At 41.8% G+C, this 27,647-nt stretch overlaps 1 protein-coding gene across 1 annotated transcript in view; it reads left to right on the top strand.

The window, feature by feature from the left end:
* LOC128823298 (amine oxidase [flavin-containing] A-like) overlaps positions 1-17,081 on the top strand; it is a 50,978-nt gene extending 33,897 nt beyond the window's left edge. The window contains exons 4-15 of the mRNA XM_054005535.1: positions 941-1,045; positions 2,296-2,387; positions 5,236-5,377; positions 5,942-6,091; positions 6,469-6,628; positions 7,446-7,542; positions 9,745-9,798; positions 10,697-10,754; positions 11,194-11,291; positions 12,775-12,886; positions 14,770-14,832; positions 15,341-17,081. Of these exons, the coding sequence (XP_053861510.1) occupies positions 941-1,045; positions 2,296-2,387; positions 5,236-5,377; positions 5,942-6,091; positions 6,469-6,628; positions 7,446-7,542; positions 9,745-9,798; positions 10,697-10,754; positions 11,194-11,291; positions 12,775-12,886; positions 14,770-14,832; positions 15,341-15,496 (1,287 nt within the window). The 3' untranslated portion in view covers positions 15,497-17,081. The remainder of the gene's footprint in view (positions 1-940; positions 1,046-2,295; positions 2,388-5,235; positions 5,378-5,941; positions 6,092-6,468; positions 6,629-7,445; positions 7,543-9,744; positions 9,799-10,696; positions 10,755-11,193; positions 11,292-12,774; positions 12,887-14,769; positions 14,833-15,340) is intronic.
* Positions 17,082-27,647: the final 10,566 nt, after the last annotated feature.

The following is a 27,647-nucleotide window of genomic DNA, read 5'->3' as shown; positions in this document are numbered from 1 at the left end:
TGTTGGCTGTTGATCCAGCTCCAGATAAGAGCTGTCAAGAGAACCAGCTGTTCAAATTCATTTCCTGTATGTACTTTCATTTTAATTATTTCCCGGGGTCATCTGAAGTAGCCTGTATAGCTGCAGCAGTTTCCTGGCATATCCATTTTTGTATGTATTCATAACAAGAATTATTTTCTGAAGCCAAAAACATCTAGAGGTGTTTTTTTGTGTTGGTTTGTTTTTAGTATAGAATTTGTTTGATGCTAGTGTTGTCTCAGGATGCATCATATCACAAAGGAATATGGCCAAGTTTCTAAGCCTAGTGACTGATGATTGGTGACTGCAGTCAAAGATATTCAGATAGTTCTGAAGCTTAGTTAGAGTTTATCCAAACTTTTGGTTGCTTGCTCAGTGTGAACCACCAAATCGTCTCAGTTTCAACCATCAGTAACAGGCTTAGCAGCAAGGAATACTTAACATTTAGGACTTGTCTTCCTGAGGAGTTATTCCAGAATAGCTATTTCTGGTGTGTGGCTATTTTGTGCATTAAGACAGTCTTATTCTGGAGTAAGAGCATCCATACATGGAGTTAATCAGGAATCGCTAATCTATTTTAAAGTCACACCCTACCTTATTCCAGATTATTTTTATGTGTAGACAAACCCTCAGGCCTGGCTGAAATCTGCTCTATTATCTGAAACCAGATGCTACAAAAACTGAATTTTGGGATCCAATTAAGACAACTTGGTTTTCTTGTTTGTCACCTGACCTACTTGTTGATCAGCATTTCTCACAGCAGAAATTTGCCCAGGATTCATTTACAAAGAATTTTTGGGTTGAAAGTTAATTATAATATTGCTTTGGTAATTGCAATTTCTGTTTAATTTGTGCTGCCGCGAAGCCTTGATCCATTTTCTGTGTTGTATCTCAGTTAGTTACCTTTATTTGTGCATTTCAGGGGAAGTCCTACCCATTCCAGGGTGCATTCCCTCCAGTATGGAATCCCATAATTTACCTGGATTATAACAATCTGTGGAGGACAATGAATGAAATGGGGAAAGAGGTATGATATAAATGCGGACTGCATATATATCTATTATGAGATTACACCATCGGTCTTGGTGTCATAGGGAATAGGTTCAGAAAAACCCTTTCAGAATTCCCATATGGCATGTCAGACAACAACCACAAACACTGAACAATATCAGGGCACGTACACTGAAAGGGTAGAAGTGATTTTATGGCTAAAGATTGGAGGCTGAAATGTGCTCTTTTACTAAAGGACTTTTAAAAATGTCAAACCCTGGACCATGGAAGACTAGACTGTGTTTAGACAGTCTACCCTTTATAAAAGGTATAGCTGCAGGGCCCCCAGGAAAAGCACTGTACGTCACAGAGGTAAGATTCCTGCCTGGCTTGGGGAGCAATATGTTACTAATCCAGACCAGTAGGGGAGTACTACCTCCTGTGGTGGCGCAGCTGTGTTGTCCAATGTATTGGGAAAGAGGCAAAGTCAAGACTCTGCCCACATGCTCAAGGATGGGGCAAAGCAGCGGATGTGCTTAGCACTTGCTTATCCCTACTGAAGATCCAGGAAGGCCATGCCAGGAGTTGGGGGCGGGGAGGAAGGGGCGTGGAGGCTTACTATCTCTCCCTAGAAATACCTGTTATGATTATATTGATGTTCATGGGCAGCTGCGTAAGATGGCTAGTTCAGAGTGGTGATATTTTTAAAATCAAAATTTGTAAATGCTTCAGAAATGGAACTTTTAAAATTCTTGACCATCCACTGTGCAAAAAAATCCCTGCAGAGGATTCCAAACTTTCAAATATCTGTCAACTGTTCCATAACCCTACTACTGAACGGGGGGCCAATCTGGCAAAGACTTACACACATCTATAACTTTCCTAACACAAGGACAAGTTACTCACATGTGTAAGGTTTTGCACGATCAGGTACATGCATTATGATGTACCTATACTGCATGCTTTCTCCCAGAAATCTCTAATACCTTTCTTTTGACAAGATTCAAATAAACAGTAGTGCATTCCTATGTTGAGACTTGTAGGCAGCAGATCATCATTAAATGTGTTGTTCAGTTTTACAGTGTTCATAAAAGGCCACATTCTGCCCTCACGTATACTCTGGGTTTGCAAGAGTGTATCTATTGAGGAAGTCCAGATTTACACCAGTGTACCAGTAGGTGGGGGCAAATTTGACCCACTATATTAGCAGGCCTGGGGCTGCAAACTAAATATGACTAGGTAGTAATATACTATGCACTAAGTTTAATATTTTGACTTCATTTGTAGATCCCTGCTGATGCACCCTGGACGGCCCCACATGCTGCAGAATGGGACAAAATGACAATGAAAGAGCTGGCTGACAAAATTTGCTGGACCAAGTAGATAACATTTTACTTTAAAATCCTCTAGCTTCCTTGGCACGTTATATGATGGGGTGTAAAGGGCACTTACGGAGGTCTTGATCATGCTCCTATTGACTTCAAGTGGGTCAGGTCAGACTGCAGTTTTGCAGATGACACAAGGGGAAAATGGATTGTAATCACTTAAGAGGAGAGAGTTAAAAATATAGAATGAGCCTGACAAATTAGAAGTTTCTGAAATCACTGAAATGAGATTCAGTAAGGGCAAAGGCAAGGTGGCTAATCTATGAAGAAATAATTGAATGCTCAAGCAAAGAATAGAGGATAATTGGATAGACAGTAGGAAGAGGGAAGGTTGTAAAGGTATAGTGGATGATAAATTGAACGCATTAAGAGTGCTGTGCTGTCACAAAGGCAGCAAATGTGATACTGGATTGTCTCAACAGAAGTCCCCATGTAAAACAAGTTAAATGATTGTTTCTTTTTGTTCAGCATTAGTGAGGCCACAACTAGGGTAGTTTTTGGCGGTGTGGTATATAAAAAAATTGACAAATTAGAGCAAGCCCAAACATCATAAATAAAAATGATATATGGGTTTTACAGCAGATGGTCTATGAGGGCAGGTTAAGAGAGTTGAACATGCAAGGAGCTGAGCGTCTCCTGTGAGAACTGTGGGTGTTCGGCACCTGGCAGCACCATCTTAGACTGTAAGCTTTTGTGGGAATGGGCATTGTCTTTTCCTTGTCTATAAAATGCTATGCACATTCCAGGTGCTATGTGAATAAAAACACCACTGCATGGATGTGGAGTCAACACCTCCAGTTGTGGTCTGCTCTTCCTTCCCCATTTCATAGAATCCTCACTATAATAAAGCAAACAGAACCAGGTAGACTGTATTAAACATATCCCACCTTGTTGTGCCATTCCCTTACACTGTACTAGAATAGCTTCCTCCTCTGTATTTAGTACAGTACCTTTTATTTAGGCAGCTCAGCACTGTTTGCCTTTTCTTTCTTACTAGTTTTTAGTACTATATCAAGGATTTCAGACTACTTTCTCCCTCAAGGTATTGTGCTTCTCCGAATCCTTCTCCTGCTCGAAGTCTTACAGAATATGGCCACTTGGTTTCTGTCCTGATCATTATTGCATGATATTTTCCATACAGTTAATTTTATAAGCCACTTGTCTGCCCATGCATGTCGTCCAGTGGTTCTCAACCCGCAGCCCAATCAGCACACAGCTGCGGCCCATGTGATATCCCCAGGGCCATACAGTGTGTGTGTGTGTGTGTGTGTGTATACACACACACACACGTGTGGATGTGGCCCACATAACCCACAGAGAGCTGCTTATGCAGCCCATAATGGGTTGAGAACCACTGTTATAGTCTATACAAGTAATTCTGAGCAACCCTTTCTACACCAAATGGACTTGCTTCTAAGTCAATAACTCACAGATGTATAAGCAGTACTAGATTTATAATAATCTGTATGCTACGGTGCTTCTGTGCAATGTGAACAAAACTGATTCTATTGCTGATTCTTGTAATCTTAATAGGGATGTTGAGCTGAGATATGTTCAAAAACTCAAAACTCTCTCTGCTTTATTCCCTTCAAACCAATCAAAGTTTCCTAGCTGCTGTTCAGAATGGTAGTATTATAAGTAGGAAACTGATCTTTCTGCATGCTGGGTGCTTTCAGATCCACACCAATAACTTATAAAGGCAAGTAAAGTGCATGCCTAAGAAAATAAATCTACCCTCAGAGCCAAAGGAAGAAAAGGCTGTAAAAGTTCAAAAGTTACATATTCCATCAGAGATAGCTTGCTAAGTTGGTTACCTCAGCAAATCAATAGAGATTCTCTCTGTTAATGAAACTTTATCTGGAAGCACTTTGACTATCTTTCATAAATGATCTTAGTATATACTAATTAACAAATCACAAGTGAAATACAGGTGAATGTTGTGTTCAGTGGTGTTACACCAGCAGGGAATTTGTCCCTGTGTTTATATATTTACTATGATTGCTGCCGTTGCTGTACATTGCAGAACTTAAATTTGACTAGGCAATAAAATTTATTGCAGTGAGATGTGGGAGAGTAAGGAGTGGCCTTGGAAATGTACTCCTTAAACTACCAGGGACGTATCAAACCATGGGAGTGGTGTACTTGATGAGCTCCCCATGGAGGAGAAAGGCAGAAGACCTCCACTAACTGGCTATCAAATGCATCTCCTGTTGAGAAAAATAGTTGTTTTGTGGCAATAGTGGCAACTGGGAAACTAGTTAAGAAGCAGGGTAAATAAGAATGGGTAAATGGTAGGGAGGTTCATATAAACGTATTCAAATAGTCCTTTCTACAGGCCAAAAATTGAATTGAGCAAAAATGATCTGTGCGCTTTTGGGTAATAACCTTGTTTAAAGATAATAATGAAAAACTAATAGCCAACAGCAAAGTAATATGTATTAGAGTTTAGTGAATAATTGAATTTAAGTTCAGTGGCTAACAACAAACAACCCTGTTTTGAACCAAAACAGAATTGTTATGGTTTTTCTCACCAAAACAAAAAAAAAAATGCAGACATTTTGTTCAGGTGCAATTAAATATTTTAAATATTGTTTTGAAATCCTATTTCATTTTGAAAGTGTAGTTCCAAAACAAAACGTCAAAACCAAAACATTTTGACATTTGCAAAAAAAAAAATTGTTTTTTTTTCAGCTGAAACTATTAAGTTCAACCTGAATTTGTGATTTGGTTCAGGGTCCTGAAAAATGCATTTTTGGTGAATGTACTAATTATCCAAAAACTTTTACCCAGTTCTAATATCTACTTCCTAACCCTGTTGTCTTTGCTTTTATTTTGCATACAGAACTGCCAGAGAGTTTGCTACTCTCTTTGTGAACATCAATGTTACCTCTGAGCCACATGAGGTCTCGGCTCTCTGGTTCCTGTGGTACTTGAAGCTGTGTGGGGGGACAACTAGGATATTTTCCGTAACCAATGGGGGGCAGGTACAGAATGTCATACATGTTTCCTTTCTTGAGACCATAATGAACAAGTGTGGTGTTCCCTTTCCATTGCACAAACTTAACACATTCTCTGCAGTTAATGAAAAGATGAATAATCAGTTTACACGGTGCAAGAGTTCAATATGTGTTTGAAGGTGTCAAATTATCATCTATGGGAGCTCTGTACAATGTGGCATCTAATCAATCTAGGCCTCAAGTTAAATCAGGACAATTTATTTAACTTCCCTCCCCACATCTCTTCAACATAGTTCTTTTTTTTTGCTGCTGTTGTAATATCTGCCATTTTGGTTTCCATGGTCATTTATCATTGAATGTATGAGCATCTTTCAAGCATACAAAGCAAGTGTACTTCAAACTAAATATAAGTGTAGTAAAAAGTGTACTTGGATAACTTGATTAGTTAACTCAAAACAACTCTTGAAAATCTGGCCTTTTTTGTGGGCTCTGTGCACTTGAAAATCTGACCCTGATCTTCTCATGTGTTAATAGAATTTATTATAGACTCTACTCTAATGATGATTCCTTGGTGGGGTTTTTTGTTTCCAGGAGCGGAAGTTTGTTGGGGGTTCCAGTCAGATTACAGAAAGGATAAAGGACATCCTCAAAGGCAGAGTTAAACTGGAGAGTCCTGTAGTTCGCATTGATCAGTCAGGTGATAATGTCATCGTGGAGACTCTAAACCATGAGATATATGAGGTAATTCAATAAAAATAATAGTAGTTTGCATTTAGTGTGTGTGGGGGGGGGGGGGAGGGAGGGAATGTCCACTGCAGCTCTTAGCCAAATGTAATCAGCAACACACATTTGTGTGTCTGTGCTTCTCCAATTCCCCTGAAAGTCTTTGAATCTACTTTACTGATCTATTTATGACTGGGTCTCATATTAGTATATTGTTAATTGGCTCCTGACATTAGTCTACCTTCTCTCTGCTTTGTTTTATTGTGTTATTTTATATTATAGCACCCACAGAGGTCATCTTAAATAAAGGAAAATAATATTTCTGTTCATACCTAAGATTGCAGTTGTGTGTGTGTGTGTGTGTGTGTGTTATATATCAGTGCCTTATGTTTCAGGGCAGTTATGTGATTAGTGCCATCCCCCCAGGCCTGACTACAAAGATCCATTTCAACCCAGAACTACCATCAGAGAGAAACCAGTTAATTCATCGTCTTCCTATGGGTTCTGTCATTAAATGTATGATGTACTATAAAGAGGCCTTCTGGAAGAAGATGGGTACGTGGGTATCAACTACGGGGGGGAAATGAAGAACTTGGGAGTTTAGTGCTACACTAACTTCAAAGTCGTGGGTTTATCATCTTTAAGTGTTTGAGAATGGGCAAAAAAAATTGTTTCCTAAACTTTGTGTGTGAGGATGCTTCATTTCCAACATCAGAACAGCCACTGTTGCATTAAACAGGTGGATTTTTTTAATGTTATGAGGATTTATATCTCTTCAACTAGCCACTAAGTCATTCCACCATTGTCCACCACAGGGTTTCTTGCACCTACCTCTGAAGCATCTGATCACTGTCAGAGGCAAGATACTAGACTGGGGTGGACCAGGGGTCCAATCCACTATGGCAATTCCTATGTTCTGTCCTACCCTTCTGTTTCTACCCTACTTCTGTGTAATCCCCATTGAGAATTCCACAAGGAGTACAAGATTGAGTCTCCACTGAGTAGACTTGCCAAGAATAGGGTTCTGGTGTTGTTTTGGGCAAGCTACTTTTTTATTAGAGTCTGAATTTTTTTTTTTTTGCCGTTTCTGTTATTTGATAAGAGTAAGTCTCCATAACTTTCTGTAAGTCACAAATAAATTCATACAAAGCAACAAAGTCCCCATTTAAAAACAAATTAGGATGTGTGTCTATACGCAGTTTGGGAAACTGTACTGACAGGGAGAGAGAGAATGCTAGAAGAAGGTTCCAGATTTCTAGGTATTATCAGTGAATGAAGAACAGCTATGCATTTACTTTTTATTGAAGTTTTTTCATTACTACTAGTAAATAGCACTCAGCAGTTGTTATATCCGTTTCCTTTCTCCTGGCAGATTACTGTGCCTGCATGCTTATTGAGGACGAAGAAGCTCCAATTTCAATAACCTTAGATGATTCCAAACCTGATGGATCTGTGCCTGCCATTATAGGGTAAGGCACCCCTAGTCCATGTTCCTAGATTTATAGATGCTTGTGAAAGGACTTGCAGAGGGGATTGGGAAGCATGCAAATCACTATAGGTGATATTCACCCATTATGAGGATGCATGCAAGGCACTCTGGGCCAGCTGCAGTCTTTGGGCATCCTCTTGTGTGGGATAAAGTAGGTATGCAGCCCCTTCAAGCCTCTGCATTCCTTGGAGCAAGGCTTTGCACCAGCTGTAAGTAGGCCAGTGCCGAGAAGGCTGGTGGGAAGGGAGATACATTGTCCAATGTGCCTATTCCCATGGTTGAAGTTAAGCACACATTTAAGGGTTTTGCAGAATTGGGCCCATAGAAATTAAACCTCTCTTAGTCAGATTTACCAACCATCTTATTCCAGCTATACTGGGCCTTCTCTTTTGGCCATGCTGAATACTGAAAATGCACTTGACAAGCCATTGTTTGTTTTGAATCTGCAATGCATTGAAGAGATGAAGAACTGTTCCTCACAGCATCTTGTAATTCGGTCAAAGCACAGCTGTTCAGTGACAGATTTAGAATTCTGGAGAAACTGCCAAATATTTAGCATTTCATTTTGGAAGGAGAGCTGGAAAATGTGTAACAGCATTTAGTGGCTTTTGAAAAGAGTGAATTAAGTGAATATAAATTTAAAAAAAACTTTACAAAATGTTTCCATTTTAAATACAAGGCGAACCTTCCAAACAAGCTGAAAAAACACTTGTGTATATATACACCAAATAATTGCATGTACAGTACCATACAGGGAGAGCCTAACACTCCTCTTGAATTGTGTAACATTATGGACACAAAGTTTTAAAATGTCCTTGTTCTGGACACCATGAAACTCCCTAACATTCCTCTCAAGTTACTGCCAACAACAGGAATGTAAATATTTTTTCTTACTACTAAAATCAATGTTGGGATCATCTCTTTGCTAGTATGCACAACTATATAAAGGATTCCAGGAGCCAAATTCACCGGAGGTGCATCTCCATGGAAGTCAGTGGAATTATTCCAGGAATCAATTTTGACTCTAGCTGAAAACATCTTAGAGCAATTACTGATAGGAATGTGACTGTAGCCTTCTAAACTGCTTGTCATAAAATATATGTTGTGTATACTGTAGCCTCACTCCCCTGCAATTGCCCTGTAGCTGACCTAATCATGGATCTTTTAATAAAATAAATTATATTGGCTTTGTGGGAGGGGCAGCTGCCTGGGAATTTAGAGGGACAAGAAAACTAAAGCCCAGTTCAAGGAAACTCAGGTCTCGATCTTAGCCAATTCGGATTTAGATCTCGATACGGAAAGAGAGGCTGCACGTGTTGTGTTGGTTGATTCTCTCCTCACACTGGATGAAGATCAGGGCGTTGCCTAATTCCGTTCCCACTGAAGTCAATGGGCATTGTCCTGCCCACTGCAGTGGGAGGAGAATTCTTTTTTATAATAATTATAATTAATGGAGATATCCCATCTCCTAGAACTGGAAGGGACCTTGAAAGGTCATCAAGTCCAGCCCCTTGCCTTCACTAGCAGGACCAAGTACTGATTTTGCCCCAGATCCCCAAGTGGCCCCCTCAAGGATTGAACTCACAACCCTGGGTTTAGCAGGCCAGTGCTCAAACCACTGAGCTATCCCTCCCCCCACCAATTCGGCCAATGCAAAGCAATTGTGAAAATTCCACTACAGGGTGTCTATTGAGTCTTCTAGAACTGTGAGCGCTCTTTGATACCAGTTCCTAACAGGGGTAGATGAAGTTGCTTTTAAAGGGCTCGGCCCCTTTCTGAGATCTCCCCCAGACTTTCCCTTGGCAGTAGTCCATGCCTCCATCACCTTAAGATTGAGTTGTTGTACTGTGCTGTACCTGGGGTTACACCTACAACTCATTAGGAAGCTTCAGCTAGCACAGCACGTGGTAATCAGTTTTGTTAGCTTCCTGCAAGGAGCACTTTACTCCTGCGCTCTCTGTACAAGCTGATCGTTTCCGGATATAATGCAAGAAGCTATTGAATATGGATAAATGTATTCTGTGATAATTACGCTTTTTATATGATAAAAGAATTAGACTTACCAGTAGTGTGTTTTTCTCACTCATTGTAAAGTCTTTTTAAGCAAAGACTTTATGCCCATGCTTTGTAAATCAGTCTGTGTATTGACACTGCACAATATTTATGCCCTCTTTTTCTTTAGTTTTATCCTTACAAGAAAGGCCTATAGACTTGCAAAGGTCAGCAAAGAAGAGAGGTAAGAACTTACAATTTCAAAGAGTTGTTCTTTAGGATGCTTCACCGAGTAATTTTATATACACATAGAGTAACTACAAATAATAGTATTCCCCAAACTCCGAGGTCCAAACTCAGCTTGCGTAAGCAGGCACAGCCCACAGTGAATCCACTTTAAGGATATTTTAAAGTGTCCACATGCTATCTGTTTTTTCTTGTTATCACTAGCACATTATCTTTCATAGATAGTCTTGGGGCACTGTTTTTGTCTGTGACAACTGCTGGTTACTGCAAAGATTCCAAAATGCTTCCTTCCATCCTGACCATTTTCACATAGCTGGTCCATTAGTGAAATGAAGGGAGTGCTGAGGTACATAACCTTTGGTGTCCTTCCCCTACATGCCAGACAGAAATATTCTAACATTTATTATTATTTACATACATGTATAAACATCTGTGTCTACAACAGTACTGTTTCCACAACCATATATGAAAGAAGAGTCCAGTTTGAAGCCTATTTTGTTATTCATAATAAATAAAATACCATTGAGTATTTTACAGGTCAAAATCTGCTCTCAGCTACCCTGTTGTAAATCTGGAGTGATTCCATTGACTTCATTGGAGCTATTCCAGACTTATACCAGTGAACCTGAGTATAATTTGACTCTACATCCTCAGATAACTGTACAAACATTCATTTAATGGCATGCAGTCCAGCATGAGCCTCCCAAATGTGATATCAGGATTTAACACTTAGGCATCGGTGTTTGAAAATTTGGCCTAAGAGTATGAACTTGGAATCTGTTGCACATACAAAAATAATTTTAACGTGTATTGAAACAGATTTTAATGTTAAGAACAGCAGCAAAGAATGAGGTTCTTTCACTTGTTTTCTGATCACTGTTTATATTTGTGTTTAGGAAGAGAAAAATCTGTGAACTGTATGCCAAAGTGATGGGCTCAGAAGAGGCTTTACATGTGAGAAACCACTGCCTGTTCTTTTATTTACATGGTGGTAGTACTACTTGTTTCTTCTGAATGGTGAAGCAAGGACAACATTTACATTTTAGTTCTCAAAAGCAATGCAGGTTATGCCATATGATACCCACTTCCCCAGCTGCTGGTGAACCCCAAACACTAGAGAGAGACAAGAACTCTTTCTCTATACCAGAAAAGAGGATAAGAATTGTCAAAGTTGTCTATATTATATGGGAGAGCAATGCTCCAGAGAAGTAGAAACCTGCTCATTTTGTGCTGTTGGATAGTATTAACAGAATGCGGTGTCAGTCCTGTATCAGTATTGTAAAAAAATAATAATTCTAGTTTTGTTTCCTAAATGCCAAATATTTACTTATTTTATTTCCAATATCCTAGCCAAGGGCTTGTTCTTTCTTTCATGTCTTGTTAACTATTACAGCCAGTGCATTATGAAGAAAAGAACTGGAGTGAAGAACAGTATTCAGGGGGATGTTATACAGCCTACTTCCCACCAGGCATCATGTCTCAATATGGAAGGTAAACCAGATAACATTGTGCTTTTTGTTTGTTTGTTTTTGTTTTGGTAACTTCTTTGTAATTGTTACAATATTCTTTCCATACAAAACACATTGAACATACAGCATATGGGTGAAATCCTGGCCCCACTGAAGTCAACGTGAATTTTGCTGTTGACAACAGTGGAAGCAGGATTTCACCCACAATCTTCAGTGAAACAGAACACACAGGCTAATGGACCTATGTCAGCAATACAAGAGCTCTTCTCACTAGGTCACTGCCCAGTTTTTGCTGCTTAAAATGTTTAATATGTTCCTTCAGTTCTTTCTAAAAGAGTGATGCTGTGACCACTGAAATCAATGGGAAAGTTGCCATTAACTCAATACCTGCAAGGTCAGGCTCAGGCAGAGCTAATTCAGTTAGTCACAGGGAAGAAATAAATAGGGATATAAGTAAAATTCTTATTTATAACCCCACAAACGACGACATACAGTTCTTACACCTAACTAGGAGCACAGGAAAATTGCTTTGTTCCATATGGTCCACTTCAGCTACTAGTGATTAAAAGTCTCTAGTTCTATTACTGAAGTACTTGCTGCGAACATGATACTCCTTCCTGCACATAATGGGAACAACCCAACCCATACATCCTTGGCAGGGGCACTCTGTGGCCCTTTTAAGATTTTTCTCAAACTGGCTGCCAGTCGTCTGGGGAATACCCTGTCCATGTTTCAGGGTGCTGGGGATCCCGTGAGCATGTGGGTGCTATATTTTATTAGCCTGAATGCCGTGGAGTGATGGGGGAGGTTTCCCACAGTCTGAGCTAGTCTCCGGCAGCTGTTTAAAGTCTAACCCAGTGTTTTCTCTGTGACCACTAGAGACTCTCTCTCTCTCTCTATGAAAAGGGAGTGCAATTCCTGTGGCTGTGTTGCCCAAAAAGCTTATGGAGTTTTTGCAGCTAGCATCTGAACTATAGCAGCGCAGGGTCCTGAGGGGGGAGATGCAGCTTTCCCTTCTGCATACAGAGGCATCTCGCTCGCTCGCTCTCTCCCCCTTTAGCATGCAGCCCTACAAATGGGAAAGTTCTGCTGAATCTCAAAATGTAAGAGCAACCCACCCCTGCAAAGGCATCATTCATACCCAGTTGTTATGGAAGAATAAAAGCAAAGCAGCCATATAGGGGAAATAAATCCATTTAACCACGGTGCATTTCTGGAGCCTCTTAGGATTGTTCCCTATTCAAGCACTAAAAGGAGACATCTTCTGAGAGATCAGTTTATGTCTTGGATTTGCTCTATCTTGACTAATGGTAACATGTTGTACATAGCAGCAGGTAAGATGCTATTCTAAGGGAAAACCTAATGTATTTCTTTCCCTCTCCATACCAGCCCTTTAGGAATTCTTGAGAAACTTGACAAGCTCTAGTGTCAAGAGCAATAATTGCTTTTAGAATGATTGTCAGCCTTCTGTTAGTGGCCTTTGACATTTTACATTTGTTTTAAAGGACCATTCGCCAGCCCCTCGGCAGGATCTACTTTGCTGGCACGGAGACCGCTACTCAATGGAGCGGGTACATGGAGGGGGCTGTGCAGGCAGGAGAGAGAGCAGCAAGAGAGGTACGGATAGCCACTTTTCCTTGATCGTGGCTATTGAAGACCAAAAGAGGCCAGATGTTTCATGGAAGTTTCAATCTTAATATCGGACTTGGAGTATGTCTGCATTTGGAGCTGGGGCTGAGATTCCCAGCTGGAGGAGACATATCCACGCTAGCCATCATGAGGCTAATGCACTAAAAATAGAGTGTAACTGTCCTGGCGTGAGTGACAGGGCCGCCCCAAGTACATGCCTGTCAGAGACCTTAGGTACGTACTCAGGGCTAGCAGCCCCTCCCACGCTGCTGCAGCTACTTTTGGTTTTTAGCCTACTCCCTCACTGAGAGCTAGCACAAGTGGGTCTCCTTGAGTTGGGAATCATATGCCCAGCTCAAAGTGTAGAGCATACCCTGGGAGCGTTAGCTACGGTAACTGTACTAATGAAAGAGAGCTCCTAGAATGAACAGTGGCAAGATTCCAAAACACCATGAGCCAAAGTTTAACTATATTCTGTATATTATGAAATCCTTTGAGGCATTACAAGTTGAAGTCTCAGACAAATCAGAATGTTACCAAATTCATCACTGAAGTATTAAATCCAAGCCTGTGCAATCTGTCTTCTGCCTAAAAATAAATTCCTCAAGCCCAACTCTGCCCTCAGATATACCCATGCAACTTCCAGCAGAGTCCATTATTTGGTTTAGCTCATTATGTATTTGTTGCACTAGCTATTATTTCCAGGTATAGACCCTTAAAATCTGACCTTTTTTAGTACAAGTGATCACTCCCTTCTGCTTCTCTCTGACAGGGAACACTTAGCTAAGTTCTGTTGATCCATCCTGGGCAACGAACAGTCTGTTTTTAAAAAAAAAAAAAAAAAAAAAAAAACCACAAGCAAACAAATAGCACATCCAGGGCTTGCTTCTCAGTCAGACCGGGTATGTCTGCACGGCAGCTGGGAGCAAGCCTCCCAGCCCAGATAGACGGACTCCCGCTAACTCTGCTTGAGCTAACACACTAACAATAGCAGTGTGGACCCTGCAGCATGGGTGGCAGCATGGACTAGCCACTCGAGTCCCCAGTCCGCCTGACCCCCTGGGTCTGGGCTCAGCTAGCGAGCCCAGGCCACCATCCTTGTCGCAACATCCTCACTGCTATTTTTAGTGTGATAGCTAGAGCAGAGTTAGCATGAGTCTGTCTCCCCAGACTGGAAGGCTGGCTTACAGCAGCAGTGTGGACATACCCAGGATAAAAGGACCTGAAAGTGGGCACAGATTATATTTTATCCACACTGTTCCTTTATTCTGGCAGAGCAGTGTAAAGGAGGCGTAGTGGGACTGAGAATCGGGTCCATGGCTTCCATTTGATGTGTTAATATATTATTTTAATAATCATAAGTGTTTCAGATCACCCCTCCTTCTCTTTCCCGCTACACACCTTAACAGTGGTGGCTACAAAGACATTTACCTATTGTGCTGCAGACACTTTATGCCCTTGCAAACCTCTGCCCTTGTTACAGCACTTTGGTTTTTTGTTTGTTTTAAAAACACTGATTTTTATATTCCCCAAAAAGCCAAGGGATAACTCCACTATCGAGAACCTTCAGAGGTACAAATTTACACCCCTGTCCCTGTGATCGGCAATCCAGCCAGCATCACTGCCAATAGATTTTCAATCTCATGAGTGACGCAAGATTAAACTTACTTTGATATTCCTCAGGCTGGGTAATAGATTGTCAGGGAACCTTTTCGCCTGTGCCTGGTGGGATGAAACCTATGACAACTCTCTCAAGTGGGAAAGCTGCACAAGTCTCTCTGACCTTTCATTTTCTTCATGTTACTTAATGTTACCAGCCTGTGCTTATTAAGGAAAACATGAATGTTCATGTGGTCTCATTTTTCTTCCAGATATTGTTCAAGATGGGAAAGATCTCAAAGGATGAAATCTGGATGCCTGAACCAGAGTCCGAGGCAAGCTTTATCGCCTATGTATTTGTAGAGCAATAGCTAAACACAGTATTCTGGTTGCTAGCCCTAGCTAAGTTCTTATAGTCATATGAGTGCTTCGGATCACCTAACACTATGAATGAATTCATCTTCCTAATACCCCTGTGAGGGAGGAAAATATTGTTCGCTATTTTGCACATGGATAACTAAGGCCCACAGAGAATGATTTAATTGCCCAGGGTACTACTGGGAGTCTTGGAATGGCCAGGAAATGAACCTGATTCTGCTGACTCCCAGCCCAGGTCCTTAACCACAAGACCACCCTTCTTGCCTAGCCTGTTGTCTGATTTACATCAGTGGTTCTCAGCCTTTTCCATATTGTGACCAAATTACAACAGAAGGTATATTGGGACCCCCCATTTGGTTAGAAAGAAAGAGAAGCCTATGCTGTATATAATACATCAGTGAGCTCTGTACTCCCCTCTCATGGCAGAGGTGACCCTACACTAATACTGAATGTTTGCTCCTCTAGGATGTCCCAGCCCAGCCAATCACTAATACCTTTTGGGAGAGAAACTTGCCATCTGTACCAGGACTGCTGAAGCTCGTTGGATTTTCCACTTTCTTCACTTCAGTGGCTGCCGTTGGGCTGTTTGCCTACAAAAAGGGGCTGCTAGCTCAAAACTAAAGAGTGTCCATGGGAAATTGCACACTTGCTGCTTTCCCCTTCCCAGTCCAAGGGTTATCTTTGGAGAGGAGTCACATGGAAGGCTGGAAAGGGCAAGAGACCTTTAGATGTTCTTTTGAACACCTGCATTAACACACCAAAACCATTCAAACCAGGGTCAGTTCAACAACAAAAAGATCAATTGTGGTGAAAGAAGTGGCATTTCTAGTTTCCTTCTACATTAATTTGTCTTGATTGACAGCATAAAATCAATTGCATATATTTCCTAACATCTGGAGGGGACAATCCAGAGCAGAAACTTTGCAAAGGGCAAGATGCCTTTGGATAATATATTTTCTTCCATTTGATGGGGGTTTTTTTAAGTGAAATTAATATGTATCTTTGTTTTAAACCCATCTCTGTGCAGAGGCTGAGTAGGTTAGAGGGCTTTTTTGTAAAATCCCTGCTGCGCATAAGACTGACCAGCAAATCTGATTTACAATAGCAAAAAATTAAAAACATATTTGATTATTAGCTAGAGATACAGAACTTAGCCATGAGTTGAATGAATAAAGATAATTAGCATCCCGGCCCCACTAGTTCAATATAGCCAGAAAAAAGGAATGCAGGTGAACTTTTTGACTGTATGTTATTGAACAAATGGCCACACTTGTCTAACAGTGGAGATCTGTATCTCAGTTGTCCATTTGCAATGGATAATGTGGACACATTATGGATCTGTCACCTTCTGTCCCGTACACATGTAATGCTGCTTGGCCTACTATTAAAATTGACAGACGTGAATTAGCGAAGTTGTAGACCAACTGACCTAGGATGCTGAAGACATTATTTCCAGAATGTTGGCAGTTTCCTGTCTCCCTATTAATTTGCTGTTTCCCTTCACATATAATCTGTACTGCCTTCTTACTTTCAGGGGAAATACATGTGGGGCTGGAATTACTGCCTTGTAAATGCCATTAATTGGATGCTTCGGCCTGTCCCTCTGTTGTACAGGAGGCATTTATTGCTACATTCCAAGAATGCTTCTTGCACTTGGAACTTTAGAGTGTTTGTTTGCCAAATAAACACTTTTCAGCGTGTTCATTTAGAGTACAAACAGAATGATTTAATAGTGCTTAAGGCCTGATCCTGACATCACGGAAGCCATTGATATCCAGGGGAGCAGATGCAGGCCCTGAATGAACATGAATCTGCACCTCTCGGCAAAACTGAATCAAGGCTGTCTTCTAGCCTGGGATGCATAAAACCACTCAGCTGCTTTCTGCAGTTCTCTCATGCTAAATGATGAGCTCAGAGAAGCTGGAGTGCATCCACTGATTAAATTAATTCTGTGTTTACAACTTGTTTTCTGCAGGTGCTGGACTATAGTTGGTGTGGTGTGTTCTCCAAAAGTATTAACCAAATAATCACTGTTATTAACTGAAATGGAATATATGCATTTCAAAATGTGCCATTGTTATGAACTGCTTGTAAGAATGTGGATATTGCATGTATGTCCAGGAATTCCATTGTAATTCAACAGTAGTGAAATGTGCCTTTCAGTATTCCTCAAATCTTGATAAAAGGATCCATTTTGTAAAGCTTTCTTCAGATTCTTTCACTTGCATCATTTTTGTGAGTTTGCCCAGTGTTCTTCTTATTTTAGACTTTGCCATCTGCACCTATGTTAAAGCTCTCGGTACATCACATACAATAAAGCCAAAACACATCCAATTGATCTTAATCACCAGACACAGAAAGAGAAGTCTTCTCAACCCATGTGGCCTCTCTCCCAACCCTTATAGAACACATGAATGTAGTTCATCCTGGAGTAAACTCAGTGTAGGCTCTGGTGAACTAAGGCAGGAAGCTACTTCCAAAGAGACAGCTTGTTACCTGTCCCCTTCCAATAAAAAGTGGGCACTGTTAGTGCCAGCACTCAGATGATCACAACTACCACAGTCAGAAAGGTACTCTTCAGCAGAGAGCACCAAACTATTTACCTCTTCACTCAAACCCATTGCATGAGAATCATCCAAGCTGCACCATTTTCTCAGAAGCCAGCCAACTATTTATAAGATGATCTGGAGAGTTTTCATCTTCAACTTCCCTATCCATTTGGCGCGTGCACACATTCTCTCTCTTGAATTTAGTTGTTGGGGAAGGACACAATAATACCAGCAAGGAAGCCCCTTGGAAATGTTGGATTTTTAATACACTCAAAAAAAGAACTAGATAAGTTCATGGAGGATAGGTCCATCAATGGCTATTAGCCAGGATGGGCAGGGATGGTGTCCCTAGCCTCTGTTTGCCAGAAGCTGGGAATGGGCGGCAGGGAATAGATCACTTGATGATTACCTGTTCTGTTCATTCCCTCTGGGGCACTTGACATTGGCCACTGTCGGAAGACAGGATACTGGGCTAGATGGACCTCTGGTCTGACCCAGTATGGCTGTTCTTATGTTCTCAGTGGCAGTGCCAAACTCTTATTCAAACGGAGTTTGTGGCAGTCTCCTTGCAGAAAGTATTTTAAAATGGAGCATTTGGGAATTCAGTTCTGCTTAGTTCAGTGAAGGAAGAACAGCAGCTACCCATGTTATTTGCCAGACATGGGTAAGTCTTCTTTACACCACTCCAGCAGTGGCCAGCTGAGGATTCCCATGCACTGGGGAATCCTCCAGCAATGCAGAGGTAGTACAGAAGCAGCAGAGAAATCCTATGCCACCACGCCTCACAAGGGCAATATGTCAGGGGCATGGCCCGGGGAAGGGAATAGGGCCTGAGTGGTGCCACACTCTGGCAATCCCTGGCTGCAGGAATGGCCCTGTGGGCTGCTGCAGACAGGCATAACTTAAAGCACCCTTGATCTGCTCTAAGTTGCACCAGGGGTTGAATATTTCACTGACTTAATACATTATATATCTATCCACTCAAATACATTCACTGGTTTGTGTATATAGGGCATCTGTCTGTGTTGATTTGAAATCGATTTCTACATTTTGCTTTTAAGACAACTTTTATGCACATACTGGAAGTGAAGGGAAATAACCCAACGATACCCATAGCTAAAGTGGGACTAAAGCAAAGAGACACCAGTATTGTTAGGGGTGGACATTTTTCTTTTTTAGTTTTTCCAGCTAAACACAGGCAATGCTTGCAACATACTTCAGTGATGGAATAATTCAGTGGAACCTGTCCTGAATAATTTAACATCACCCAGTGAGTGCTCCAAAACAGCACAGTGAAAAGTGCTCTCCACTCCCCTGGAGACTGTAAATGGTATTTGAAATAAAAGTGTTTGATTAAAATTGGCATTTTAGAATCTCCTGCTGCCTTGAGGCACCATGCTGCTGCTGAAAAAGGACAGCAGTTGTGGTTGGAGCAGAGATTATGAAGCAGAAGGGAAACTGGTAAAATACCCTTTTGATGATCAGAACAACGTTACTATTTAAACATTTGGTTTTTAATATTATTATATTCTGAAACCAGTTTTAAGATAAACTCCATCCTATTCTATCATCTCTGCCTGGGCTCAAATTGAGCCATTCCCATCGTTACAAGCACTACTGTTAAAACAAAAGTGGAAGCACTTCTTTCCACTGAGAGCCTTTTATCAGAAGTTGGCCGTGCATATTCTGTTATTTCTTGTTGCTATTTTGACACATGACTTTGGCGCTCATGAAAGATCTGTCAAAAGAGGCCCTCACTCTCCAGGGCTGTCAGTTTGCCAAGAGGAGTAGATAAGCACAGGCAAGCAGCAGTAACACACACTTCCTTGCACTGGCCCACCTGTGCAACTATCCCCACACCAGGGCGCTCTCGCTGAGCATCCTGGCCCATTTCAGTAACATACCTAAGCACATGCTTGACTTTAAGGCTATGAAGTCAATGGATGCTTAAAGTTAAGCATGTGCTTAAGGTCTGCACTGGATTTAGCTGGAGTGCTCAGCATCTTGCAGGCCCAAACCCCTGGACAGATTGAGCCAGATTCATCCCTGCTCTAATACAAGCATCAGTACTACAACAGAAGGGAAATGGATTGTGCATCCTCTATCAAGGACTGCCAGGTGCTAATGTGGTCCCCCAGCACAGACTACAGCAGCCTCAGAGCTGCCCTACGTTGCACCCCGTTGCTAGTGCAGAGCCTCAGAACAGCCACGCTCCCTCTAATGCCTTTCCCTCAGGCCACCCCAGAACGCTCCTGGGCCCCGGAAATGCTGCAATAAGGAGGGAGTGGAATTAGGTGGTTATTGTACTGAATTGAGGAATGCATGGGTAACAGGAGTGACCTGTAGTTCTCCAGGGACATAATCTCCTGATTAAAAGAAAGGAGACAATGTTCTAACCCGCTGGGAAAGCCCAAGGAAACACTCAACAGTTATCCTCGCAGATGGTTCCACGGTGTGCTGTCTGTAAGAACAAGTACAGTATCAAGTTACCAGTATGGAGTGACTGCACTAAGCCTGGCGCTAGGCCCCTCAGAATGGCCCGTGTGAGGTTTGTCTTTGTAGAAGACTGAGCTGACTCAGTCAGCAAGGCCAAGTGTCTCTGCATCAACACTTAGCTCCAACTACATACCACATGGTCTAGCCCCCTGTGGAACATGATGGAACAAGCCCCCAGACTCTTGTAAAGGCAGGGAATGCTATGCGCTCACCACAGGAAAATAAGGGCTAGTGAAGGAGAGACTAAGAGAAAAGGGGGAAATAAAATCTCCAAAGAGGGAACAGTTAAGGTTAAAATCCCATTTAAAAGTATGGGGGAGGGAAATCAAGGAGAAAGACTGATATTTGATGTGTTGAAGTAAAACAGAGATCAGCGCAAGCACGGATTGAGGGAACAAATGCGAAAAGAAAAAGCTACACATTATCAATGAACTAAAATAACAAAGAAAAGTAGCCAAAGTGTCCAGATCCCTAACATCTCTTCTATTGTCTATCTCAGATACCATAACTACCAGCCCCCTTGTCATCTGACTCCCTGATCAGCCTCATCAGGTCATCAAAATCCCCTACCAGGGGACCTGTTGCTTAGTCACCGCCCCTAGAGTTAACTTGAGACTTGAAAAATTGCTTTTCCATGCATGGCAGCCAGCTCTTTTTGTCCAAAGGTACTCCATTTAATGGATGATCAGCAAAGTTGAATGACCTTCCATTGTTAGCCCTGTGCCACCAACCCTTGGCATTTTAGTCCAATATGAAGGTAAAGGATGCAGGAAAGCGAAGACCAGCCTTACAATCAAATTGGAGTTTGCAGCTTCATAAAGACATATACAGAGCATTCATAATCTCAAACAGAAGTCATAAACTGAACATAGATCCCACAAATCATCACATCCATCTTATATTGTTTAATTTCCATTGGACAATAAAGACATATGGCCAAGTTCACCCCAAATACTATAGACTGATAAACAAACTTACTGAATTACTTATTAGCATCTTGTTAACTACTTCTTTAAATATTTGTATTTATTATTCTTTCTAAACTTTATTAATGTTTTCCAGGCTGTGCTCTCTAACTTTTGATTTCACTTTACTAGTCACTTCCCAAAGGGTCTGTGATGGGTTGGATCACAGAAACCCCCTTTGGGACTGCCACCTGATGTGCTTAGACTACCTCTGAGCCTGTTTCACCTGCCAGCTTGGGACTTCAGTGCCCTGCCTGGTTTGAGCCAGACATGCTTGCCTGCTACAAACACAGACCCAGATCAGAACTACGTCCCCCAAAAGCTGCAGGCTTAACTGAAAACAGTTTAAGGAGTGTTCCTGTCTCCAACACCCAGATTCCCAGTTCCCAATGGGATCCAAACTCCAAATAAATACAGAGTAAAGTTTTACTCTGTATAAAACTTACACTGATAGAGAGATATGCACAGCTTTTTCCGCCCCCTCCCCCAGGTATTAATACATATTCTGGGTTAATTAATAAGTAAAAAGTGATTTTATTTAATACAAAAAGAAGGATTTAAGTGGTTCGAAGTAATAGACAGAACAAAGTGAATTACAACCAAAATAAAACAAAACACACAAGTCTACACCTAATACGATAAGAAGCTGAATACAGATAAAATCTCACCCTCAGAGATGTTCCAATAAGCCTCTTTTACAGACTAACCTCCTTCTAGTCTGGGTCCAGCAATCACTCACACCCCTGTAGTCACTGTCCTGTGTTCCAGTTTCTTTCAGGTATCCTTTGGGGGTGGAGAGCCAGCTGAAGACAAAACGGAGGGGTTGCCCAGGACTTTATATAGTTCCTCACTTGTGGGTGGACACCCCTTCCCCTGTGTAGAAACCCAGCTACAAGATGGAGTTTTGGAGTCACATGAGCAAGTCACATGTCCATGCATGACTCAGAACTTTACAGGTGGCAGCCATTGCTCACATGCTACCTTGAACATCCCCAGGTAGACTCCTTATGTGGATTGGAGTCTTCCAAGGTTCCCTTGTCTGTTAAAAGAACAGGAGTACTTGTGGCACCTTAGAGACTAACAAATTTATTAGAGCATAAGCTTTCGAGGGCTACAGCCCACTTCTTTGGATGCAAGAAGTGGGCTGTAGCCCACGAAAGCTTATGCTCTAATAAATTTGTTAGTCTCTAAGGTGCCACAAGTACTCCTGTTCTTTTTGCGGATACAGACTAACATGGCTGCTACTCTGAAACTTGTCTGTTAAGTGTTTCTTGAGTGGGCAGTTAACTTGCAAATTCCTTTCTTAAGAAGCTGACCAAATGCCTTACTAAGGCTACTTAAAATCAAACAAGTACACAGCCAATATTCATAACTTCGAATATAAAAATGATACATGCATACAAATAGGATGAATATATTCAGTAGATCATAATCTTTGCAGAGATATGTTACATGGCATATGTAGGATATAGCATATTCCAGTTATGTCATATATACATTCATAAGAATATTTAAATAGAGCATTATGGGGTGCAACGTCACAGGGTCAAATTCATCCTTCTTATAAACCCATTGACTTCAGAGCCCCATTGACCTCAGCACTGTATGAACACATTGTGAGAAACAGTCCCTGCCCTGGAGAGCTTTCAATTTAAATAGGCAAGACAGACAATGGGTAGGTCTGTACTTCAGAGGTGTGATTGCAACACATGCAGACACACCTGAACTAGGTTTAATCTAGGTAGCATGAGTACCAATAGCAGAGAAGCTACTTCGGCATGGGCTTCAGTGCGGATCATACAAACCCACCCATGACCCTGGATACTTATGCGGGTGGTTATCCCACATCGAAGTCCATGCTACTCCAGCTTCACTGCTATTGGTACTTGTGCTAGCTAGATCACCGCTAGCTCACATACAGCCACACGTGCTGCAATCACCCCTCTGCCTGCAGTGTAGACAGACCCAAATTTAGAAAGAAGAAACAAAGGTCAGAGAGAGATGGAGTGACTTGAGCTAAGTCACCCAGCCGGTCCGTGGCAGACCAAAGGTCAGCGCTCAAGGCTCCTGATTCCTATGCTCGAGCCACTACCATGTAAGTGTTGTTCTGTAGCCAGGAAACCACACCAAAAATGAAGTGTGTGTGGGTTGGAGTATTTCTGTTGCTGCTGTCATTTTCCATTACCTGGATCCTGGAGGAGAGGACAAAGTAAATAAAGCTGTATAACAGCAGCCAAAATATATAAGTGAGGGAAACAGGAATCAACTTTGGTTTTGTGGTGGCATTTCTCCCCCCCACCCCCCGCTCCCTCCCCCTCGCCCGTTTCTCCTCTGTACAGAATGACTAGCTTTGGCTTTGTAAATACCTGATGCAAAAATTATTGTCTTCTGCCTGCAAAAGCCAAGTTTCAATTTAATGGAAAATAGGAAGGGCACATAAATGTGACCCCTGTAATTTTTTTTTTTTTCACACAGTTCCTCAACTTTACACTATTTATCTTGGTTTTCCTGCCTTTGGTTGTATTCGCCATTCTGCTGTTATTCATAGCACTTCGCTCTTTTAGTTTCTGTTCTACTTCATGTTTTCCCACCCCCATCTAACACAGGCACAGTAAGATAAAAAGGTCATCAAAAGCTGGAGTTTTTTATTAATGAGTAAGAGAACATGACGATACTGACAGGTAGTTTAAGCAGGGTACACCTGCAATTTACTGAGTCATTGAAAAAGTCATCCATGTCTTAAAATGACTGCCCATCCTCTGTTTTAATAGGATTCCCTTACTTGGTGCTATGGGATGCACTCCGTCTAGTATTCCAGCAGCAAGCATGCAAACGACACTACACTGGCACGCAGATGTATAATTTTGCATTTTATATTATTTTTATCAAGCATAAAGCATGTGGAATGCTCTCCCTTAAATATAAGCTTTGGCCTGTAATTTTCACGCAGGTGTCCTTTATTTTCTTAAAATACAGACGGTCACCCCAGCTGATTCACTCATAATGTGTTATAGTGGCTTCCATTCAAAATAGTATTGAAAGTGAAGCAATGGATTTAATTATTGCTGTTGCTAGGGCTTGGACCTGGACGGTCAGACCCTCATCTTGGGACCGATTTCCTTGGATTATAGCTCAGGCATAATCAGCTTGGTCAAAAATGTTGACTAAACCTGTGCTGTCCAGCGGAATAATAAAAGGCAGCATCTAGAATTCGAAAGAGCCTGTTCTTTATATGCTAGTCGCAGCGACAGCAGCTGTGACTAAACAGTTCTTGCAGACCCACTTCTGTATAAAAACGCAGCACAGCAGAGTCTAACACGGAAATAAAAGTACCATGTCCTGGCTAATTGACAATATCATCTCACCAGCTCACTCACAAAACCCCAGCAAGGCTGAGAGCTCAGATGACCAGAACAGTGACCCCGCTCCCTGCTGACTCTTGGGGAGCTAGTTCTCACAGCCTTCCTGCGTATCCAAAATATCTACCTATAAAATTAGAACAAACAGAAACTGTAGGTGTGAAGCAGCAAATTGTGGGAAGCAGGAGAGCTAGACTGGCATCTCAGGCCCTAAATCAGAGCTGGGTCCAAGGTAGGGTGACCAGATGTCCCGATTTTATAGGGACAGTCCCGATTTTTGTTTTTTTTTTCTTATATAGGCTCCTATCACCCCCCACCCCATGTCCCAATTTTTCACATTTGCTGTCTGGTCACCCTAGTCCAAGGTGCACTCAGTACCGCCTGGGTAAATCGAGGAGGGAAAGGGGAGCTGTCCACTACTTTTGCAACCTTGGAGTTCTGGGACAAGCTGATCTCTGGTGCAAGCTAGAGCAACTCAAAAGCTGCTCTGCCATCTCTATGCCACTCAAGGATTCCCCTTACATCAGAGGAATCCACCTGTATACAATTAAGCCACCTTTCTAGCTGCTTTACGCCACTGGAGCAATGTAAAACAGCCAAAATGGAAGTGAGCATCAGGCCCTTCATGTGTATTAAGTGCATCCTCCTGGGGGGGGAGGAGTTCTTCTGATGTCATGTTTGAGTTACAGGAACAGAAAGTCATTTCTGCTTGAGTACACCACCTCTTACAAAACTGGGATTCGCCCAGCTTCCACTCTGTGCTACTTATTAAAGAAATGTGTAGGAAATAACATGCTTTCTATTTTAGTTTAATATTTTCATTATCCTCTGGACTGAACTGGGAAGCATAAGCTAGAATAGCTGTCACACTTGATTTTGTTTAAGCATGATCATGCATTTCAAGTGTTTAGAATAACGACTGTAAAATCCATTGGGACATTTGAATGCTTCAGCTCTGCAATGTTAACTTCCACATCTAAAATTATAATGTCATTTCTGCTAAGTGCACCACTGCTGTGAAAAGTGTTTTCTTACAACTTAGAGCCATGCAAATTGAAAGCCAACAGCATGACAGCTGACAGGACTGCCTTAGTGCATTATGAATATGCTTAGATTTCCCACCCCCCTCTTACCATTAAACTACATCCAAGGTGCAGCGACTAATGGTATCAAAACACAGGACATGCAGATCCACTTGACAAACCTAATCACCTGAAAGTTGTGTATCCTGCTGATTAGCTACTCCCTGGCTCCATTATTTCTTTAACAGCTTTTCATTTGCTGTGTGGAAATTGTGTTTACCAGCCCACACACAGAGTTGATATTAAAGTTCAATGAAATAAAGTTTCTAAGCAAATGAAGTTGACATTTATTCACTCAAACTCTTTCTTGGCATAGGTCAGACAAAAGCGTCACTCTTTGTAAAAACAAGGGTCTACTCATCTAAAATGAAATGACATTGATGACCAAAGGGATTTAGAGCCTAAATCTCAGTGAAATTCAATGGGAATTGGGTAGCTATCTTCCTCAGGTCCCTTTGAAAATCCCAGTTGTTATTATTAAAATATTTGAGGACAAGAAGTTAATAAAACACAGTGTGTGAAAATCTTCCCAGGGTCTTTACAAAATAATGAAAGAAAGAATGAAAGATGTTAGGAGTGGCTAAAGCTTCCAGCATGACAGCTCTAGAGACTGAAGGGCTCAGAGACAGCTACATATCCTCACAGCAGGTGTACTAAATAGCACAGACACTGCCGCCTACAGGTGTGCGATGCAGCATAGACATATCCTCCGTCAGAGCAAATATTCTAGATAGCACTGACATGCCCTCCCACAGAGCAGATATGCTATATAGTCCAGAGATATCCTCCCACAGAGCAGATATGCTATATAGTCCAGAGATATCCTCCCACAGAGCAGATATGCTATATAGTCCAGAGATATCCTCCCACAGAGCAGATATGCTATATAGTCCAGAGATATCCTCCCACAGAGCAGATATGCTATATAGTCCAGAGATATCCTCCCACAGAGCAGGTACGCTATATAGTCCAGAGATATCCTCCCACAGAGCAGATATGCTATATAGTCCAGAGATATCCTCCCACAGAGCAGATACGCTATATAGTCCAGAGATATCCTCCCACAGAGCAGGTACGCTATATAGTCCAGAGATATCCTCCCACAGAGCAGATATGCTATATAGTCCAGAGATATCCTCCCACAGAGCAGATATGCTATATAGTCCAGAGATATCCTCCCACAGAGCAGATATGCTATATAGTCCAGAGATATCCTCCCACAGAGCAGATATGCTATATAGTCCAGAGATATCCTCCCACAGAGCAGATATGCTATATAGTCCAGAGATATCCTCCCACAGAGCAGATATGCTATATAGTCCAGAGATATCCTCCCACAGAGCAGGTACACTATATAGCTAGGGCCCTACCAAATTCATGGCCATAAAAAAAACATGTCACGGACTGTAAAATCTGGTCTCCCCCTCCCCCCCCCACCGCCATGAAATCTGGTCTTTTGTGTGCTTTTACCTGATTTCATGGGGGGAGACCAGCATTTCTCAAAGTGGGGGTCCTGACCTAAAAGGGAGTTGCAGGGGTGTCACAAATTTATTTTAGGGAGGGTTGCGGTATTGTCACCCTTACTTCTGCGCTGCCTTCAGAGCTGGGCAGCTGGAGAGTGGCGGCTGTTGGCCGGGTGCCCAGCCAGCAGCAGCGCAGAAGTAAGGGTGGCAATACCATACCAGGCCATCCTTACTTCTGTGCTGCTGGCAGTGGTTCTGCCTTCAGAACTGGGCTCTGGATCAGTAGCCACCGCTCTCCAGCTCTGAAGGCAGCATCACCACCAGCAGCAGCGCAGAAGTAAGGGTAGCAGTACTGCAACCTCCCCTACAATAACCTTGCGACCCCCCCCCCAACAATATAATTACAACACTGTGAAGTTTCATATTTAAACAGCTGAAATCATGAAAGTTATGATTTTTAAAATCCCATGACCATGAAATTGACCAAAATGGACCGTGAATTTGGTAGGGCCCTATGTATAGCACAGAAATGTCTTCCATCAGAGAAGGTACACTGTACAACACCAGCATATCCTCACAGAAGGCACACTACATAACACAACTGAAAGGTCAATTATTGGAATTATTCTACTATTAATTTTGTGGCACTTATAGAAGCATTTGGAGGTATTTTTTTAAAGGGCCACTATCAAGTAAAAAATCATAAATTTAAAATAAGCCACTGCCACCTTAAATCAACTGTTCACAAACCAAGGTCTGCTGAGTACTTGTTAGTGGTCCACAGGAGCCTAGTTCTCCTCCTGGTCCCAGTTCGAAACTGGACTTCTCATATAATTAACATTAAGCAAACAAATAAGG

Source organism: Malaclemys terrapin, chromosome 1, assembly GCF_027887155.1.
Source record: "Malaclemys terrapin pileata isolate rMalTer1 chromosome 1, rMalTer1.hap1, whole genome shotgun sequence".
Classification (NCBI taxonomy): Eukaryota; Metazoa; Chordata; order Testudines; family Emydidae; genus Malaclemys; species Malaclemys terrapin.
Note: the sequence above shows the minus strand (reverse complement) of the source record. Positions and strands in the feature narration are given on the sequence as shown.